This window comes from Crinia signifera, chromosome 1 (genome assembly GCF_055691185.1).
Source record: "Crinia signifera chromosome 1, ASM5569118v1, whole genome shotgun sequence".
In the NCBI taxonomy this organism is placed as follows: domain Eukaryota; kingdom Metazoa; phylum Chordata; class Amphibia; order Anura; family Myobatrachidae; genus Crinia; species Crinia signifera.
Genome location: NC_139217.1, coordinates 162,307,760 through 162,328,688, shown reverse-complemented (window position 1 = coordinate 162,328,688; position 20,929 = coordinate 162,307,760). Strand labels below are relative to the sequence as shown.

General features: G+C 41.8%; 1 protein-coding gene across 2 annotated transcripts in view; it reads right to left on the bottom strand.

Annotated features, from left to right (window-relative positions):
• Window positions 1–16,090, bottom strand: part of FGF5 (fibroblast growth factor 5) — a 56,226-nt gene extending 40,136 nt beyond the window's left edge. The window contains exons 1-2 of one of the 2 annotated variants that reach the window (XM_083175657.1): window positions 15,958–16,090; window positions 5,143–5,246 (exon numbers count right to left, since the gene is read on the bottom strand). In XM_083175657.1, the coding sequence (XP_083031783.1) occupies window positions 5,143–5,172 (30 nt within the window). In that variant the 5' untranslated portion in view covers window positions 5,173–5,246; window positions 15,958–16,090. Of the gene's footprint in view, window positions 1–5,142; window positions 5,247–14,477; window positions 15,810–15,957 lie in introns of those variants that run through there. The other variant, XM_083175648.1, reaches the window with a different exon arrangement.
• Window positions 16,091–20,929: the final 4,839 nt, after the last annotated feature.

Here is a 20,929-nt window from a genome sequence, read left to right as displayed (position 1 = left end):
AGCTCCCTGCCAGCAGCTCAGCGACTAAGCCATTTGTAAAGGGGACCTACACATGCGCATAAAAGACCATGCACATGCGCAGTCCCCCAAACATCGGAACGGGGCCAAATTTGCCCCATTCTGAGGGAATAAGAATCACCACCTATATTTCGTGTTATTTGTTTTCTTTTATGACTCCATTCATATGAGAACAAACAGAAAGAAAAGAATTACAATTTTTTTCTTAATCAGAGGAACAATTATCATTACCAGAGAACTTGCACCAGTATATAAGGACATACTTATCCACACATTATTTCCTTGTATATACCTCCACTGTGGGGAGCTACACCTATTGTTTATATTGCAAAATGTAATCCCAACCAGTGCAAATCCATACGCAACTCACTCTCCATTGAATGTTTTTTTCCACTGTGTGCAGTCTGTGCGTAACACTGACCCTTCCTCAACTCCCTCCCTGAAAATGCCTGAGCCCCCCTGAGTCTTTACCAACACTCCCCGAAAATGTTACCACCTACAAACTGTGACATCCTGACAACCAAACTGCAGTCAAGTTGCGAATAAAAAAGTTGCAGTATTTTGTCGCTGTGTGCCTTCACGCACTACAGAGCAGGCGCATTTGCAGTCATTCGATAATTGTTTGCCATGCAAATTCACAGAGTGAACAGGTCTGAATAACCCCCATAGTCTTTACCTGGAGAACAGGGTGTGTAAAAAGGTAGAAACTTCCCCTAATATTATCAGTAATCAGGAAAAAAATAGGATTTGTGCCAAATACACCCACATACACACATGACTTAAATATGTTATTATTTTGCTACACCCAGTTCTGATATAGGAAGTTTTAGGGAATGTTAATGAAATCCAGCTTTAGATGCATGTGCCATAGACTCTGTTGTTCCCTGTAAAATCCAATCCATGTTGGTGAATAGCTCGATGATCACACCTAATCCCTATCAAATGGTGCATGTGGAAACATTCTCTCTGCAACATAAGTTGTTGTTTATCTCTATGATTATGTGACTTTTATACAGCATATTTACTAAAGACACATTGTGTTGTAACATCGTATTTACACATGTAGAGGGGATCGTAATCTAGTGCAAATCTGGCACCCTAAACAGCATGATTAGAAAAGCAGTTAGAAAAGCCCACACACGCACCGATCCCGGCGTGCGTTGTGGGCTTAACTAGCACACATAGCATCGCATCGTATGCCTTGTGCATACGATGTGCATGCGATGCGATGCTATGCTAGAAAAGGCTAGTACAAAAAGTATGTGCAGCACATACTTTTTGTACTGTACGATGAGGTGCCGCGGGAGCGCGCACCCCATCGTACAGCATCGCACCGCCCGCATCGGTGCGTGTGTGGCCTCCATTAGAAAAGAATTAGAAAAGGAAGCTTGAATTGAAAATTGCTAGCAATGTGCATGGATTTTCGCCAGGTTTAAAAAGCTTCTAAAACAACCCAAAAAAGCCATCAGACAGCAAGATTGCTCAAACAGCATGTAGCTTTAGCTATCTGTCAGACCAGAAAGTAATTTATAGGTAATTACACATACGTATGAAATTGACACTATACAATGTTTAGTTAACAAATCCAAACAAGCAATAATATATGAGAAAAGATACACGGAGAGTGCACCATAAGTGAATAGATATTTAGGTACTTGTTTCCTAGCACGGCGCCAGCGATTTTAATTGCATTGATGGCAGCCGTAAAAATTGCAAATCGCATGCGATGCGATCGTCGCGATCAAAGTGATTTTTACATTGGAATCAATGAAAAATGGTCCCTGAGACCCAATTTTACATTGATTTCAATGTAAAAAGCCCCCAAAACCCCAATTTTAATTGCAAACCCCCCTCATGGGTGAAATCCCTCCCCCCCATTGTTAACGCCACCCCACTATTGACGCCAACCCGAAAAGTGGAGAGCGCAGCGAGCCCACGAGGGGCGGCGTTACGCGTCCTCCGACCTTTTCATACCCCCACTATCCATGTCGGCGTGGAGTTGATTTTATAAAGTGTGGCGAGCGCAGCGAGTCACCGAGCCCGAAGCGTGGCGAGCGCAGCGAGCCCCGCGAGGGGCCGCGTATACCTGTGAGGTTATGCGCGTCCCCTCGCGGGGCTTGCTGCGCTCGCCACGCTTCGGGCTCGGTGGCTCGCTGCGCTCGCCACACTTTATAATTTCAACTCCACGCCGACGTGGATAGTGGGGGTATGAAAAGGTCGGAGGACGCGTACCGCCGCCCCTCGCGGGCTCGCTGCGCTCACCAAGCTTTGGGTTGGCGTCAATAGTGGGGTGGCGTTAACAATGGGGGACCATTTACCATACTTAATACCCATGAGGGGGCATATACAATCAAAAATCGGGCACATTGGCCCTTTTTACATTGTTCCCTATGTAAAATCGTGTTGATCGCGTCGATCGCATCGCATGCCATTATAATGGCATGCGATCGACGCGATCAACGCGATTTTAACTTTGAAAGCTAATTTAACATTGATCTCTATGGGAAAATCGCGTTGATCGCGTCGCTCACATCGCATACCTTAAGTACCTTAACTTAAGGTAGGCGATCAACCCCGACGGGCGCCGTGCTAGTAAACAAGTACCGATATTTATATATAAAAGTAGAAACATACTGTAAGCTCACATCCACGAGGGATTCGAATTATCAGCTTGCCAGCGTTATAATAAGCCAGTCCGTCAGCGGTACAGCAACTTCACAGGATGGATCTGTAGTCAATGTGCTTCATGGCCGGGCAGGGCTCAAGCGGCAGGTGAACGTCTCTACAGCCGCAATATCAAGAGGCACAGGTGCACCAATGCTGGGGGTTAGGGATGGCACCTGCTGGTTCTCCAAAGTACTTGTGTCACAATGATAGGCCACACCCAATGCATTTCATCCAATGAAGGACTTCGTTAGGACTTCACACCCCCCGACGAAGTCCTCCATTACATGAGATGCATTGGGCATGGCCTATCGTTGTGGAAAAAACTTGTTCCACTTTTTTCACGACAAGTCATAGTGTGCCTGTTCTTCCTAATTCTATATTGATGTTCTGCACAAGTTCCAGAGGTTGGCACCAGGGCAGGGTAATTACCACAGCTTGAGTAAGCCCTGAGTGACTGTTCTTACTTTCTGGATATATATATATATATATATATATATATATATATATAGTCCCGGTATGGCAGCACACTCACAAAAAAACAGCTCAACTGGTCCCGGTGCCTCCACTTGTAGTCTCCACTGCGGGTGACACATAGATAGGTAGGTGTGTGTGCGGCACACAGGAATGAAATAACAGGTAGAGAAACGGCTGGTTTCTCTACCTGTTATTTAATTCCTGTGTGCCGCACACACACCTACCTATATATATATATATATATATATATATATATATATATATACATATATATATTAGGGCGGAGTGAAAAAGTTGAAATTTAGATATTTAAAAACGGCTAGTGTGGAAAAGTTGTGACTTGACCCGAATAAGAAATGTGCAAAAGCTTTTTTTTTTGCTCTAAGTCAATATCTTCTGTTAGGGCAAGACACGTAAAGTTTTGCTTTTTAGATGAAAATAACGAAACTTATGAAGAAGCTCTGATCTAATTAAAATTATGCCAGGATATTTTAATATACTTTAGCATACTAAAAAAGAGCTTGTCCAAGTGCAAAGTTACTGACATTGGCTGGAGTAAAAATCCCTTATAACTGACCCATTTTCATGGTCACAATTGGGAATATTATGTGTTTCAGGGATTGACCCTGATTTTTTGGATCAAGTTTTTTTTCTTGGTCACTTCAATTACAGATCATTCACTTGAAAAAAAAGAAAAGAAAAACACTTTCGGGTGAAGACACACAATATTCACAATTGCGACCATGAAAACGGGTCAGTTATCAGGGACTTTTTTCTCCAGCCAAAGTCAGTCACTTTGCACTAGGACAAGCTTGTACTCTTATTTACTATGCTTAAGTATATTAATGAACGACTCTAAGACGTCCTGACATAATTTTATCTAGATCGGAGCTTTTTCATACGTTTCGTTATTTTCATCTAAAAAGCTAAACTTGTCTTGCCGGAAACGCTTTTTGCACGTTTCTTCTTCAGGCCAAGTCACAACTTTTCCACACTAGCCAATTTTGAATATCTCAATTTCAACTTTTTCACTCCGACCTAATATATATATATATATATATATATATATATATATATATATATATCGGGTAATCGGGCGGCACTCCAAGGATTTTTAGAAATAAGTCAGACACAGACTTCAGCTGACAATAATATATATATATATATATATATATATATATATATATATATATATATATATGTTCTGGAAGGTCGGCACTCCTGCAGTCCAATAAACGTGAGATACTTGCCGGGTGCCTTCTGAAGTGAACACGAGGAGCGTGTTCTCACATAAACGCAAAGACAGCGTCACTCCGGTCCGCAACAGGGGTTTAAATAAACGAGACTGCAACCATGGTCTTTTTCAACAACGTTTCAACTCCTTTATTTGGAGTTTTGGAGTGGCTTGACAAAAACTCCAAATAAAGGAGTTGAAATGTTGTTGAAAAAGACCATGGTTGCAGTCTCGTTTATTTAAACCCCTGTTGCAGACCGGAGTGACGCTGTCTTTGCGTTTATGTGAGAACACGCTCCTCGTGTTCACTTCAGAAGGCACCCGGCAAGTATCTCACGTTTATTGGACTGCAGGAGTGCCGACCTTCCAGAACATTATATATATATATATATATATATATATATATATGATGTCTGTAGAACTGGCACTCCTTGTTGCTGTTACTTTAATGCCCAGGTGCCTGTTTAGAAACAAAGTACAGATTGACTGCGGCACTCAAAGGGTCTTTTTAAATATGTGTGTTTCAAGGGATTCAGTATATATATATATATATATATATATATATATATATATATATAATGAAAAGTTTGGTACAGTGTATTGTAACATGTGTTATGGTTGATTCAGTTTTCAGATTGATGTATAAAATATATTTGAAGTAAATATTGACATTATTTATTTGCATAATTAGGGAGACAAATGTGTAACATTTTTAAACCGTTACTTTCACAAAGTATTGTGTTACTTACAGTTGCATGAAGTTTTCCTTTTCTTGACATGGCCAGAAATAAGTTGCTGAAAACTCCTTTTATTCCCACAATCCCCTGAGACACAGCAAATATTTCTAAAATACCTAAAATGACAGAAATCCCAAAATAAAACATTATCTCCAGAGCCTTGGAAAGATACGAAGACAAAAGAATAACAACTCTCATTTTCAATGGCTGTATGTATCTATCTTTCAAGAAGCCTGTGTAAATCCATCACTCTTTTTATTAGCACTTGTTGGAAACTGAAGCCCACTGAAGAGTCTGGAGATCTGTCTGGGAGTTTCATCTGTAACTGTGTCGGCTAAGCCAGGACTTTTTCTTGCAATACCCCGTACAACTGAATGCTGGGTACAGCTCCCTGAATTCCTTTTATAAGACATTGGACTGATTAAAGGTTCCAGGTGCCCTAGGCTAATACAAATTTAACTCCCCTTGTACTGCTGCTCAACACACATGTAGGGCACGCAGGAACTCGCCATTCATACAGCCCATGTGCATGTAATAAAAGTTATACAACTGGCATGTATGATCTAATGCTTGTGCTGTGAAGGAGACTTTGGCTTTAGGCTGCCCAGATGGCGTTGTAGCACAATGTACCTAAAGTAATAGTTAAGTCACATAGGCAAAGCCATCTGGCAGTCACCTGAAGAAGTTTACCCCACACGTAAATCAGGACAGGTGATAGCTAACAAACATGGAATATATTAGGCATCAATTTAATTCCTCGGCTGTCATCTGCTAGGCGCCCCCTGTGCTGGTGTTCTAGGCTGCAGCCTAATCAGACTATTGGTTAATCAGGCACTTTCTGAAAGAACTGCCCACACCCCACTGAGGAACTGTATAGTGTGTATTTCGCGTAAATGCAAGTTTTGTTATGTAAATCAAGTGGTCATGGATGACATTATCACATCATTTCCATTTATCATATTGGACCTCCTTTCAATTGTCCTAATTTACTCCGTGTTTGTTCCTATTTGTTTTATATCTGGAACGTTGGGGAAAAATTTGTCTGCCTTTGTTATGGAGCACTTTAAATTATTATTTTTTTTTTTAAATGAACACAATGTACATGTGATACCCTATGTCAGATGAATGTTTTTGATTTAGTTTATTAAGTGTATCCATGAGGTGTTTTTAATATTATAGGAATTATAGGATTATAATACATTATTATAGGAAGAGTATTCATTATAGGAATGTACATGCAAAACTAAGTTGCAACATCCAGTTCCTACTCACGGTTTGTCACCTGATTACCCCTTTCTTAGTGGATATACACAAATCTCATTAGTCAATACGTAGTTTTTTTTGCTCAAAGTTTAGAGAGACATAAAGTGGACCTAAAGGCCCTAATTCAGACCTGATCCCAGGACAAATTTATTCTCAACATGGGTAAAACCATGCTGCACTGCTGGTGAGGCAGATGTAACACGCACAGAGTGAGTTAGATTTAGGTGAGTTATTTTTGCTGATGCCTACTAGGGATGCCAATCCCAGGGCATTTTCTCAATCCTGGAATTCAGGATTGAGAAATTCCCAATCCCAGGATTCCCGGGATTGGCTTCCCTAATAAAAAAGCAGCCTCGGCCACCCCGCATATTTACTTACATGCGTGGTGCGGACGGGAGGTGGAGCCGGTCGTTTTGGCGAGCTGGGCTGATGGAGCCAGGGCAGGTGGGCGAGCCGGGCTGATGGAGCCCGGGCTGTTTGGCTCGTGTACTTGTGGGCTGGTTGGCTGGTGTGCTGGTCGGTGGGAGGGTGGGAGGGCTGGTCCGCTGGTGGGTGGGCTGGTCCACTGTTGGGTGGGGGGGCCTAGGCCAGGACGGAGGCGGGTTGTGCGGCACAGGACGGAGACAGTCTGTGTGGCCTGCGCAGCATGACCTTTGATCCCGCTGCTGGGCCCAGTTAGTCTGCGTATGATGATGTAGACCCTTGGTTCATCATATCTACAAAACGGGGCAACACACCCATGGTCCCGGTCTGCTGCCCCGATCATTCTACAACTGAGGGGACTACGAGCGAATCCCACGTGCAAGACCCATTCTGCCCATGTGCAGTTCGGACTGGTGTGTAAAGCATATTAATACAAATTTGGCCCCCTGTCCAGAGGACATGAACTGTTTGTAGGACTGAGTTTGAGAACCTATGATCTATTGTACTAATAGAGAGTAGTAATAAGATGTAGGACATACTGCATTCTAACATTTGAAATGTGATGCTAAAATTTACAGTTCATTGGTGGGGACAGCAACAAATCTTAGCTGTCCTATCTTTAATGCATTATTCATGTATGTACAGTATGTATGTATGTATGTATGTATGTATTTATGTACATATGTGTAATAAGCACAATAAAGGCACATACACGTAAACAAGCCCTACGGATGGTGTAATGGTTAGCATTACTGCCCCACAGCACTGAGGTCATGGTTTCGATTCCCACCATGACCCTAGAATGTCTGTGTGTGCGTAGGGAATATAGATTGTAAGCTCCACTGGGGCAGGGGCTGATGTGATTGTTCAAATATTCATTGTAAAGCGCTGCAGAATATGTGAGCGCTATACCGTTAATAAATATATAATACTAAAGCATGGGTCAGTAACAAGTGATGTCATGTCTTTGTATGAGCAGTGTATGAGTTACAAGGTCGTAGAATAGATATGGTTTCATTGAACAGTTCTGTTTTCATTTTCATACCCATCATCTTTTAACAGAGAGTATTATGTTTTAGATGTGGTGACAGTAGTATTCCATACTTTAAAAGTCCTGCCATTGAAAATGGTGATAGATTGATTGTAACATTTATTGGAGACAGTGACAGGAATGCAGATGAAATGGATTTTTTCCTGCTATTTGAAACTCACCGACAGCAAACTGTGGGAGATAAACTGTGATACTAACCAGAATGCATACAAAATGTCCATCATTGTCCCAGCTCATTTTCTGGGAAATGTAAATGATGGAATTAATGATAACACAAAGGGTGGATTGGTTCCATGACCAACAATATAAGGTTGCAACCGGAGGGGGGGGGGGGGAATTAAATCTAAAAAGAAATATAATGGACAATGTGAATATGCATAAAAATAACGACATGAAAGAAATAATAAAAGCAATAGATAGAAGATATTCACTGTGGAAATGCACACAAGACTTTCCACTTAGAGGAAATAATTGTATATTGCTAACAACATGCTAGCTTTTTATAAGCAGGCTTGGCAACTGCTGCTGCTGAAAGATTTTGTGGCATAAATATTGCCACTGGTGAAATACAAGTGGGGAGCTTATTGGTTTCCATGTCCCATCTATGGAGATCCCATATTTACATTACAGCTATTCTGTTCCATCTTACCTATGCTGATTTATGCTGATTCAACCCATATCTTGGACTTTTCTAAGCACTATTATGAGAACCTTTATTAAGGTAAGGCAGTGGACCCTAAGGGTGGAATGTAATAGGGTGTGAGAATCAGAAAGTGAGAGCTTTCCTATTTTTTAAAGCGGCAATCAATAACATGGCAAAATCAACCTGATCTCTCACTTTCTGATTCTCACACCCTATTACATTCCTCCCTAAAGCTCAGAAGTGTACATTGCAGGAGATGCTTCTGTCTCAATCCCAATGTGTTAAATTGGCCAGCAACATTACCATACAGGAAATCCTCCCTGTGCTTGTAAGCTATCAATTGGGAAAGTTCCAGGCCCAGGTGATTTGCAGGAATATATGATTGGCAGAGCCCTGTGATGATCAGGAATACCCTGCCCCACCAGAGTGAAATCCCGCCCTGTGCAAGCTTGTGAAAACTTTGCAGCCCTGCACTTAGCGGAAAATCCATTCACGACGGCTCACCATCAAATGATTTTTCCACTGTGTGCAGCCTGTGCGTGGCCCAGGACCTACTCAGTGGCTGCAATAGAAACAAGCTGTTCAGGGCTGTAGCTGACTGTACATGACTTCCCTGAAAACGTCTGGGTACATCTGTATTTCACTGACACTCCCTGAATAGTTTGGTTACCACCTCTAAATGCCAGCTTTCTGTCAATCAACTTGCGAACAGCCATCAATAAAATAAGGCCTCGCACATGCGTACTACGAGCCGTACCCAAGTGCAGTATATTGATTATCACCCGGTCTCTGAATTCACAGCCATACAATCAGGTCTGAATAACCCCCTTAGTTCTGTGATTGCATTGTGGTAGAAATGATGTTCATATGTTTATCTTGCATTAAACACTGTAGTATTCCTAATGTGGGCATTTTAAGGCAGAGCTATAACTCTTTCAAACAGAAAGGCCTGCTGCTATGGAGCCCATTGCATATATATATATATATATATATATATATATATATATATATATATATATATATATATATATATATGGAGGTATTATCCCAGGACCTATGGCAGTGTCCACAAGAAACAAGCAACACTCAGTTGGATTAGGTGCAAAGCATTTTTATGATGCAAGTAGATTATACATACAGCGTCATGTCCATGTCCAAGGTCCACTGTCACCAGGCAACATCTACGGTAGGTACATCCTGGTAATCTGGATTCCATCAACGAGGACCAAAAGAGTCACTGAGGAGCACTTTATATCTTTAAACCCCATATGCTCATTACCATTTTCCAAATATCTGGAAACGTAATTACTACACTAGAGAGTGCTGTTTCTCATTCTTTACCGTATTCAATTGTCTAGACGCAACAATGTTTCTATGGAGAACATGCAGTGATTGTGGAATATCCATTGAAAGAATTGCTTTAAGGATTTGAATTTGTACTTTTTGGACAACTTAGGATAGATGCGCTTAGCTGTACTTTATTTATATATATATATATATATATATATATATATATATATATATACATAGCATCTGGAGAACTTTGTAGGAAAATAAAAGTCTGGGAAAGATCACAGTGTATATAGTAATATCTGAAACTAAAATATAAAACATCAGTTAAAGGAGTGCACAAAATGGGCTCTTCTCAGAAAACACAATTTTTTTTTATTTTTTATTTGTTGGGCGGGAGAGTAGGTTATATGGGATTACACACTATATTGATATATGTGTATCAAATATTTCAACATTGTTTATCTGTACATAGAGATATGCTGGCTGCATGTAAGGTCTGTTGTAGGGATTCTATCAAGGGCAAAGTGTTTGGAACTCTCAGAGTACTGGGTTTAGCTGGATCCTGCATCAGGAAAATTGATGTTTCAAAACGTCTGTAACATAATGATTAGTTTGTCCATTCTATGCTTTGTCTGACTATACAGCCATGCAGTGAATGTCATTTTGTGAAATGCACCTGTTAAACCCGCATTCTAAATTCTCAAAATTGTTCCATCTACATAAACACAAGCCCCCATGTCTCAGAGGCCTGTCAGACATGTCAGTTACAGGTTCCAACTAAAATAAATCTGTTACCACCCAATGTTTGTACTGAAAGCATAGACTTCGGCAGTAATACAAAGATATGGCTAATTCCAGTACAAGCCCTCAAATTTAATTAAAAAACAAGCCCCACAAAAATAAAAGCATAAAAAAAGATCTTAAAATCTTAAAAATATTTGGAAAAAGTTTAGTAATTGGGGTTCGCATCTTACTGTAAGCACATGTGTCAAAGTTTACAATAATTTAAGTGAATACTTATAATATTTAAGTGAACACAAATGTACTTTGCTGCATTATTACGTCTTCGTTTGTTATCTTAGTTGTGTGCATGTGTAGGCAGCCAGCTGGGCATGACCATTTGGCTCCTGCTTGCTCATGTTGACTAATAATAAGTTTCAAAGCAACTAATACAGTAATGTAACTACTAAACAGCTAATGCATTTTGCCCACAGCTCTAATTACAAATTGCATTAAATTGTCTTCATCTGAGTGCATTTATTTACTGACAGCACCGTGCACCATGGCAAGAAATATATCAGGCCTCCAGGTAAGTAAAGGTTTGTAATCTAGTATTGTGGTCCATGCTTACTGACCTGGACACTAATTCAGTGATATGTAGAATTAAATCATCATATCTAGAACCTTACTAAGGCAACGTAAGCCACTGACAATGGGGGAAATTTACTAAGATGTGTATTCTACTTCACATGTGATGTTGCTAGGGGCAACCAATCAAATCCTGTCTACTGCCCATAGCAACATCCCATGTGTAAATTTCCCCCAAAAAGTTAGAGATTTTGTGTGTTCATTTTTTTAAAGCAGCAATTATTTACAAGGCAAAATCAACATGGTTTTGCAGTGTGCATGATTGCCGCTTAAAAAAAAAAATGAACTCACACCAATTCTCGCACTTTCTGACTCTTGCACCCTATTACCTTCTCCCCATAGTGTACCAGCAAGAAACTAGAGAAGCAAATAAAAAACAGAATCAAATTGTAGATTTGGAACTTTTATGAAATGAATTACTATCAATACAGTATATACCTATTATCAGTTTCCAACACTGCACTTCATATAAAAACTTTTGTGAGGACTTGTACAAGCCTTTAATGCTCCATGTTCAATTCTTAAATCTTAGTACAATAATGTACAAAAAAAAATGATGTACACATATGGATTTTTATGCACACTCTTGGATGTGTTTCTCTTTTGCGTCAGTTTTAATGCAGCCTGAAGCATTCACAACCATTAATTACTGTACAATATACCGCAGCTCTGGGGCAGTACTCCATAACTGCAGTACATAGTATATTTTGCTGCAGGGGAGCTTTCAGAACACACTTTGAATGCTCTGTTAAAAGCGAGAACACAGTACAAGGTTTTCTCTACGCTTTTAACAGGTGTGGTTTTTAATGGCTATGCGAACAAGCCCTACAAATATTTCTGTTATGTAGTTAGTGAAGAAGGGACTAAATGTTTATTGTGCACATTTGATTATTTTTAAACGCTATACATTTTAATTCAGTGGTCACAAAAATAAAGGAAAATATCATGTATATCATACGCAATATTTACAATATTATTACAAATGAAATGTACTCATTTTTTTCATGTTTTATACTGTAATAGACAAATACCATTGTACAGTACTATAACATATTGTATAAGTAGTGTATAGTGGTATAATAAGATATAACTCACCTATATTATATAGATACAATGTTATTATTTTACCTAAACTTGGAACTCGTGGTGGTTGACCTCCTAGCTTTCCCCATTGTTTTATTATATTAAATGATGATTATTTAATGCATGCAAAACCTTGAAATATGTTAAGCGTTGCGTTGTACTTTATAAATAATTTATTTAAAGCAAGATATGTCAGTGAGGTGGGGGTTTACACACACTTTGGGAGAAATTTACTCAGATGGGAGTTGTATTTCACACGGGATGTTGCTATAGGCAACCAATCAGATACTATCTAGTATCTTCTGGAAGGTGCTAAATAAATAAGTAGATTTTGATTGGTTGCCCATAGATCCCATGTGAAATAGAACTCTCATATTAGTACACTTCCCTCTTTATATGTAATCACAATGAGGCAGCACCATGTATTATAATGCTGTGCTATATTTCATTGTCTTGTCTGTGTAAATGGTAAAGGTTAATGTAAATGTATTTAATTATATGAAACCGTGGCAATAGCTTAACTTTCATTTTTTTTCCTGGTGTACTGCATCTTTAAAGGACAATATGCATCAATCCAAATCCTAATACAATAATCAATACTCAATAGATGGTAATAGAATATAATCAGAATATAAGTGAAATAGTGACTGTAGTTAGAAGAAATCCTTTCCATAAGTGTATGATCATGTATGGGAAATCTGCATGTCCTGCACAGAATCCTTTCTGCAGCAAAACTTATTTAAGTTGGGGGTATGGGGCTGACAACTGGGAAAGTCTCATTTATCTTAACTAAATAATATTTAAGCACCTAATCCGTTCGAAAACATTGCATTTCACAGTCTGAGAGTGCAGAATCTATCATATCAGGACTTCTTACTGAAATGTGGGGAAATAATATTACATGTGTAATACTTACTGATATATTACAAGCTAACTTCTGTAGAAAACTAAATGGCCATTATCAACCAAGATAAGTCGTGCAAATAGTGAACTTTCTATAGCTGCAATATAAGGTAAATATACCCGAATTTCTTAGTTAAAGCTACAGTACCAAGTGTAGCACAAACATGTATGGGAGAGAACGCTGTGTCAGCAGCACACAACAAATGCAATGCTGTGCTTGGGTACAGTATAGGAAGGCAGTGAGATGGTTCCGGCCAGACACTATTAAGGACCTCACAAGTGCAATCCACTATATAATGTACACTGTCTGCTGCTTTCCTTTAGAATTTTAAGGAAGCGAGTTTAATAATTAATAATAGGCTTTTATACTGTATGCCTGATATAGACCAAGTAAAAGGATGTTCTCTGTTTTATTGTTATTGTTATTTTGTGTAATTGTACGTTATAATGTATGAGAGCTCATAGGTAGCAGCGCACTCTGCAGATAGAAATAACTCACGGGAACTTTTCCGAACTTCAGAAAGAAGTAACTTGTGTAATCACTAGTCAGCAGTGATGGGATGCACTGACTACAGTACTGTATACACCACAGCAGTACCCTCCCGTACTGTATAATGTACACTGATTACCCAGGTTATTATAGACATTACCCGCACATCAAAGCGTGAGCAATTCATGTACTGTGTACTTAGTATTCATAATCATAATCACGATAGTTCATGTGTGAGCTGGAATATATATATATATATATATATATATATAAAAATAAATAAGTACACACAAATATATATATATATATATATATATATATATATATATATATATATATATATATATATATAGTGTTTAATGCATGTACTGAGTACTGGTCTTTCCACCTTTTTGGACTTTTTTGGATGAGAGGATGGACTTCTATGTATGCACGTGTGTGTTTGTCTGTGTGTGTCTCTATATATACAGTGTATATATATATATATATATATATATATATATATATATATATATATATATATATATATATATATATATATATACAGTACATGTGTAAATATTATATTGTGTATGTGTGTGTGTGTTATTAAGTTATGTTTCTAGATACAGTACTATGATCTTTTATTGTTACTATGATGCATATTAATTGCAATCATGTTTCCTTAGATAGACCTGGCATTGCCAATTCAGGAGGACAATCACAGACACCTGTCCAATACCTGTTACTTTGTATTTTATGACCTTCCTAGTAAATCAGGTATGTGCTACTGTTTGGCTTCTGTTCGCATAACAAGGGGGGGGGCATCGTACTATAAATGAGCAACTTACTTAAATGATTGGCTTCGTGGGAGCCATTGACTTTGCCATCCGGGAGGATCTGTAGATGAAACCCAATGCCTACTGTGCAGTACAGGCTGCCAGTCCTGCGCCCTGCTGTCCTCCACAGGGAACCACTGATCTCTGCTCCCAGGGAACTTGCTGCTGCTGCTGCTGATGAGGAAGAAGAAGAGGAGGATATGCCACTTCTGCTGCCGCTGGATCCCCTGGCAGGCTGCCCCTTGGGTTTCCTCAGCTTGGGTGTTGCTGCCACTGACGCCCAGGCGTTGGATGTGCAGAGGAACAGTAATGTGATAGAACAGAGTGAAGATAATCTCATGCTTCCAATGGGGAATATCCCAAAAGCATTTTGCTGCCCCAGTGGCTCTGCAGCAGCAGCCAGCCAGCCAGTCAGTGGCTATGTAGCAATGTGCCTGTAGCCTGGTATGTAGATGGTAGGCATTGCTCAGTGCTAGTGAGAGAGCCAACCTGAGCCCTGGCACTGCCTGGGAGATATTTATATCACTGGTGATCTCACAGCTAGGATGTCAGCCTGAAGCCTGCAGACCACGGAGGCTCCTGCCCACGATGCTGCTCTGCCTGAGGTCTCCTAAGAAGTATCAAGTGGTTCACTCAAGTTGGGTCCTTTTGCAGAGCGCTGGCGGGGCGTGTGGGGGGTGTAGTGCCACCCCTGGGGGATCCTAGTAACTCCATAGATCACATGGAGTGGGATCCCAGCTGGACACAGATGTCTCCCATCTCTCCATAAGGAATATGTGCTGGGCGATTCCAAAATGGACAACCCGAGTGGTTTCCTGCAGAACCCCAGGAGACGGCGCTGCCAGCAGAGCTATGCGCTGCATTAGACCTCATCCACTTTGACTGTGACGATGAATGGAGGAAGCTGTTAGCGGAGCAGCTTGTGCACATCCTACCGGCCAGGCAGCGCTGCCTAGCTGTCACTCGGTCCCCTGACTTCGCCTCTTACCGCTGATCAGTGTACTGCCAGCCAGCATTGCTCCCGTGCTGTCAGAATTAATTGCCGAGCTCTTCTCGTCTTAATTATATAGCTGCCATTTATTTGTCATTTCCGAGCAATCTGCTAGCAGTGTCCACTACCAGCCCGTCCTCTGTTGTGTATAAATAGCTCTTCTGTGGAAACACAACAAATATTCCTATTCTATGCAAACCAGTTGTGGGTGTCTCATGTGCACTATGTAGAACATGGGGTGCTGAGGGTCTGATTAACCCTTTCCTAATCAATCAACTGTAGGCATGACTACAATACAAGCATAGTAAGAGGTTATGCAAGCGCTGCAATATCTTATTTTCTCAACAGGATTTGCCCTAGTCTATTTATTTGCATGTCCGTTTAATATCTATGTATTGATCTGTTTCTAATCTATATAAATGTGTGTATGTATATATATATATATATATATATATATATATATACACACACACACACACACACACACTTCTGTATACCTACATTAATTTATTCTGCTCATCTGTAAGTCACCCTCAAAGCCTTACAGGTTTCTCCTCTCTGATCTTCAATGTAATGGTTTAAATGTGCAGAACGAATGAAGTGCAGCCTTCCCTCCCAGCAGCTCCTGAGCCATGCAAGGATCCACAATGAATGATTGATGACAAACCGCACCGGACTCATCCTTAAGAAACCTACGAGTAAAGAATACCCCTTCTATCCAACAATCCATCTGTCAGTTGCCAAATAAACCAACATTCTTCAAATGCTTAAGGAAATAATTGTTTAAGGATTTTTTTGCAGCCACTGTAACAATAACATTCTAGTGGTATAAAAGTATAATGATGTGCTGTAACTATTCGATTTATTATCAATACTTATCATTAGCCAAGTAAGTGCAGTTCTGTCACTCACCCACTTGTATTAATTACAGGTACAGTACATGAAAACTGCACCTATTGGCAATCCCTGTTGGTCTGCAAACATCACAAAACCCATACAGAATTGTGTCAGTTTTGTAATGATGTCTTTTTTTTTTCATATTAAAAACTACAGTATGTTACCAATCTGTAAGTCCTGGCTTAGTATGACAAGGTGTTAGCAGATACAGCTGGTGCCTGTCTGTATAGAAAGGGAGACAGACAACTTGGGTTCCACATTTACCACAGTGTCAACCAGCCACAGATCTGGCTTTCCTAAGGGAGGTCGTGCTCCCCATCCCCATATTCCACACATTCCCAATAAGTTCATTGTAGGAACATTACTTTACTGGTGCACTACAGGTCACTGCCAGCACTTCTACAGTATGTCCAATTTTAATGGTTTCACAGGAATGCTCACACGTGGAAAACCATAAAGCCACTAGGAAATGCATTTCACCATTAAAAAAAAAACAACTTTGGTACTTGTGAGTTATCCGGGCTGCCGATTTTTTCATCGCGCCCGAAATCGTGGGCATCGCGTCGGTCCTGGCCGTTATAAGGAGCCGCGACGCGATGCCCACGATTTCCCATAGACAGTAATGTTAAAAGACACGATGGACCCGATTTCCGACCCGATTTCCCATAGACAGTAATGTTAAAAGACGCGATGGACCCGATTTCCCATAGACAGCAATGTTAAAATAAAATGACAATATGAAATTGGCCAATATGTTTTTAAAAAAAATGTTTCATGGCCCCCCACCACCGTTAACGCCACCCCGCTATTGACGCCAACCCGAAGCGTGGCGAGCGCAGCGAGCCCGCGAGGGGCGGCGGTACGCGTCCTTCGACCTTTTCATGCCCTACTATCCACTAGGGCGTGGAGTGAGAATAGAATAGTGTGGCGAGCGCAGCGAGCCACCGAGCCCGAAGCGTGGCGAGCGCAGCGAGCCCCGTGAGGGGACGCGGACACCTTCACAGGTATCCGCGTGCCCTTGCGGGCTTCACAGGTGTCCGCGTCCCCTCGCGGGGCTCGCTGCGCTCGCCACGCTTCGGGCTCAGTGGCTCGCTGCGCTCGCCACACTATTCTATTCTCACTCCACGCCCTAGTGGATAGTAGGGCATGAAAAGGTCGGAGGACGCGTACCGCCGCCCCTCGCGGGCTCGCTGCGCTCGCCACGCTTCGGGTTGGCGTCAATAGCGGGGTGGCGTTAACGGTGGTGGGGGGCCATGAAACATTTTTTTTTAAAACATATTGGACAATTTCATATTGTCATTTTATTTTAACATTGCTGTCTATGGGAAATCGGGTCCATCGCGTCTTTTAACATTACTGTCTATGGGAAATCGGGTCCATCGTGTCTTTTAACATTACTGTGTATAGGAAATCGTGGGCATCGCGTCGCGGCCCTTTATAACGGCCACGACCGACGCGATGCCCCCGATTTGGGGCTAAATCGCGGGCATCGCGTCGGTCGGGTGTCCTTAACTTAAGGACAAAATCGGCAGCCCGGATAATTTACAAGTACCAAAACTTTACATTTCGGGTGTGGACAATGGGCTGAATTCAGACCTGGACCTGAAGGAATTTGGTATTTGGTCACACCCGGGGAGAAAGGTAGGATCTTTGTTTTTTCAGAAGTATAGGAAGCAGAACCGGTCTGTAGCATTATACTTGGATCAGACCAAATTCTCCGAGGGATGCGCACCAACCCTCCGACAGCAAAAAGGCGTTTTTTAACTACATTTTAATACATTTTAAGCTGTAAGAGTTTTCACTATATGTTCAAATAAAAGTGTATGCAGAAACTAAAAGAAACCTTGATGAGAGTCTTCCTTCAGTGAAAATCGTGAGTACTGGTACGCCATCTAAAAGATACCTTGATAAGACTGTTACAGCATGTTGTCATGTGAGTAAGGTACGCCAACGTACAGCCTTCTCCTTGAAATTGAAAATAAAAGAAACCCAGATAGGTTTCCCCTCACTACAATATTGTGTAAGTGAGGTAGGAACCATTCGCATATCCGGGCACAAAAGAACCTTTTGTGAATTACAGAATCCATTCTTATACTTCTTCCCTTGAAAAATCTTCTCTTTCATATATCCGAGGATGATACATTGACAGAAGAAAGAACAAATCTAGAAGCCACAACATCAGAAATTGAAGATAAGTACCCCCTTTTTCCCTACACTTAACTGATGCAGCGCCAACACTGCTACTAAAATTCTTTTTTCAAACTTGCAACGTTCTGGGACTTTAAGGGATAGTCCCTTCTTGTAACAGTGAGGCAGCACAACATCAGGAGCAGCGCCAAAGAACCTAGCCAAAAAAAACAACATATTGAATTCAGACCTGATCACATGGCTGCTAATTTTTGAAGCCCAGCCATCAGATACAGGCTGGCCCACCAGAGTGAAATCTCACCCCCTGCAAATCATACTTGCTTACCTGAGTCTCCTCTCAGGGAGAAGCCCGGAGAGGAGACTCTCTGCAGCTTTTCTGGGGGCAGGACTTGACAAGCCCTGCCCTCATCAAGCCCCACCCCCATTCCTGTAAATGCCATGATTCACGGTTCTTCGGGGACATGGTGGTACTAACTGACAATTTCCCCCCCACCTTGTGCCGTAACTATAGCCCCGCAGCCGAGGCGCTGAGTAACTGTGGGCGCCGGTCTGTGGGGCTATAGTTACTAGTAGCCCGGGACATATTGACATCGTCGCCCCCCTTCCCCCTAGACCCCCACCTGCCCACCCAAGTAAAGTTAAACACCCCCCTTACCCCTCTGCATGCTGCCGCCACCGCATTCCAGGTCCGGCACCGCAAATATCCTCCTTGCTCCGTCTCCTGCAGTTCTAATGAAAAATTACACAAAATGGGGGGGGGGGCAAAAATGTTAATTACGCCACTGCCCCCACCCCTCCCCAAAGAGCCTCGAATGTCGGTATTTGACCAGCAGAGGGAGAAGGTGCGGGTGCTGATGTGAGGGCCCCACTAAATGCGTGAGGCTTGCCTACCCTTCCAGGGGGCCAGGAGGGGGACCTGATTTTCGGGGCCCTCCTGGCCATTCCGGGTGGGTAGGTAAGTATGCTGCAAATAGCTTAGCACAGCTTGAGTAAATATAGCAGCCCTGCATTTATTTGCAAACCCACTTATAAGCCGCTCACCATGAAATGATTTCCTAGTGTGTGCAGTCTGTGCGTAGCCCTGGACTTACTGTACTTGGTAGCTGCGATAGAAACAGGCTGATTGGGGCTGGAGCTCACATCACACGACTTCCCCTAAAATGCCTGGGCACACCTGTGCTTTCCCGGACACTACCAGTAGACGTGCGGATGACAGCGATTAGAAAAGTTGATCTTCCTAGCAAGACGCTCATCGTCTGCTAATCTGCTGCCAGTCCCTCCATCGGTTGCCTGTATTTGACCATATTCAATATAAAACACTTCCCCTCATATATAAAGCTATTAACCATACTGCACCAGCATATATCTCTTTACTTATCTCAAAATATCTCCCATCTTGACCACTCCGCTCTATTCAAGATCTGCGCCTGTCTTCTGCACGGGTCACTATCTCCCATTCACTATTACAGGACTTTCATTGGGCTGCTCCCACCCTATGGAATGCCCTTCCACACCTCTTTGGTGTCTTAGATCTGCGGCATCCCTGGCGTCAGCTGCCTGCAAACCGCACCCGTGTCACGACCGCATTAGCATGGGAACACCCAGAGTTTTCATTGGGATGCCCATGAAATTCTGGGCGTTCCCATGAGCACTCCCCCCCCCCCCAGCTTGCACTGCTAGGTGTGAATGGGCCGGTGAATAAGCAACTCACTGTGCCCGCTCGCACAAAGCGGCTGCACATAAACATAAAAGTTTATGGGCATGCGCAGTTGCTAACAATCGCTCTTCTAGGTAGTGAAGGAATCAGAATGAGGGCCCAGGTGAGTTTTCACCACCATGACTCCCAAGACCAAACATGAGGTTAATCTTAGGAGTCACCCCTCCCCCCTCTCCTCTACAGCACTGCCACCACCACCAACACACTGTTATATTGACCGGCAGGACCGTGTTTTTTTTTATTGTCACAAAAAGTAAAAGAAAGGAAGTGGGAGATGTGTGTGTGGGGCGGGGGCTGTGTTATTGGGGATCAGGGGTGGCGGTATGGGCAACCTGACAGATACATAATATAATCCACATGAAAAACTTTGTACAATTCTTGGCAGCCAATCTAACATTGCAAATTGCTTCATATTTACCTTAATGGATCATTTTATAAATTTACATTTTTGCTAAATATTTTTGGAAACACTAAACATTGTATTAAGCAGGACCTGATTCCTGACATATATGTATTGGAGTCCTCATAATGCAATACACCTACAAAGGATAGTTGGCATTAGAGGCAGAACTGCAGTCAATGGAGTTGGCTGCATCCCACATTCTACCCTGAAGAGGACACCTCTTCTCTGTTGTCTCTCTTTCTCTCTCTCTCTCTCTCTCTCTCTCTCTCTCTCTCTCTCTCTCTCTCTCTCTCTCTCTCTCTCTCTCT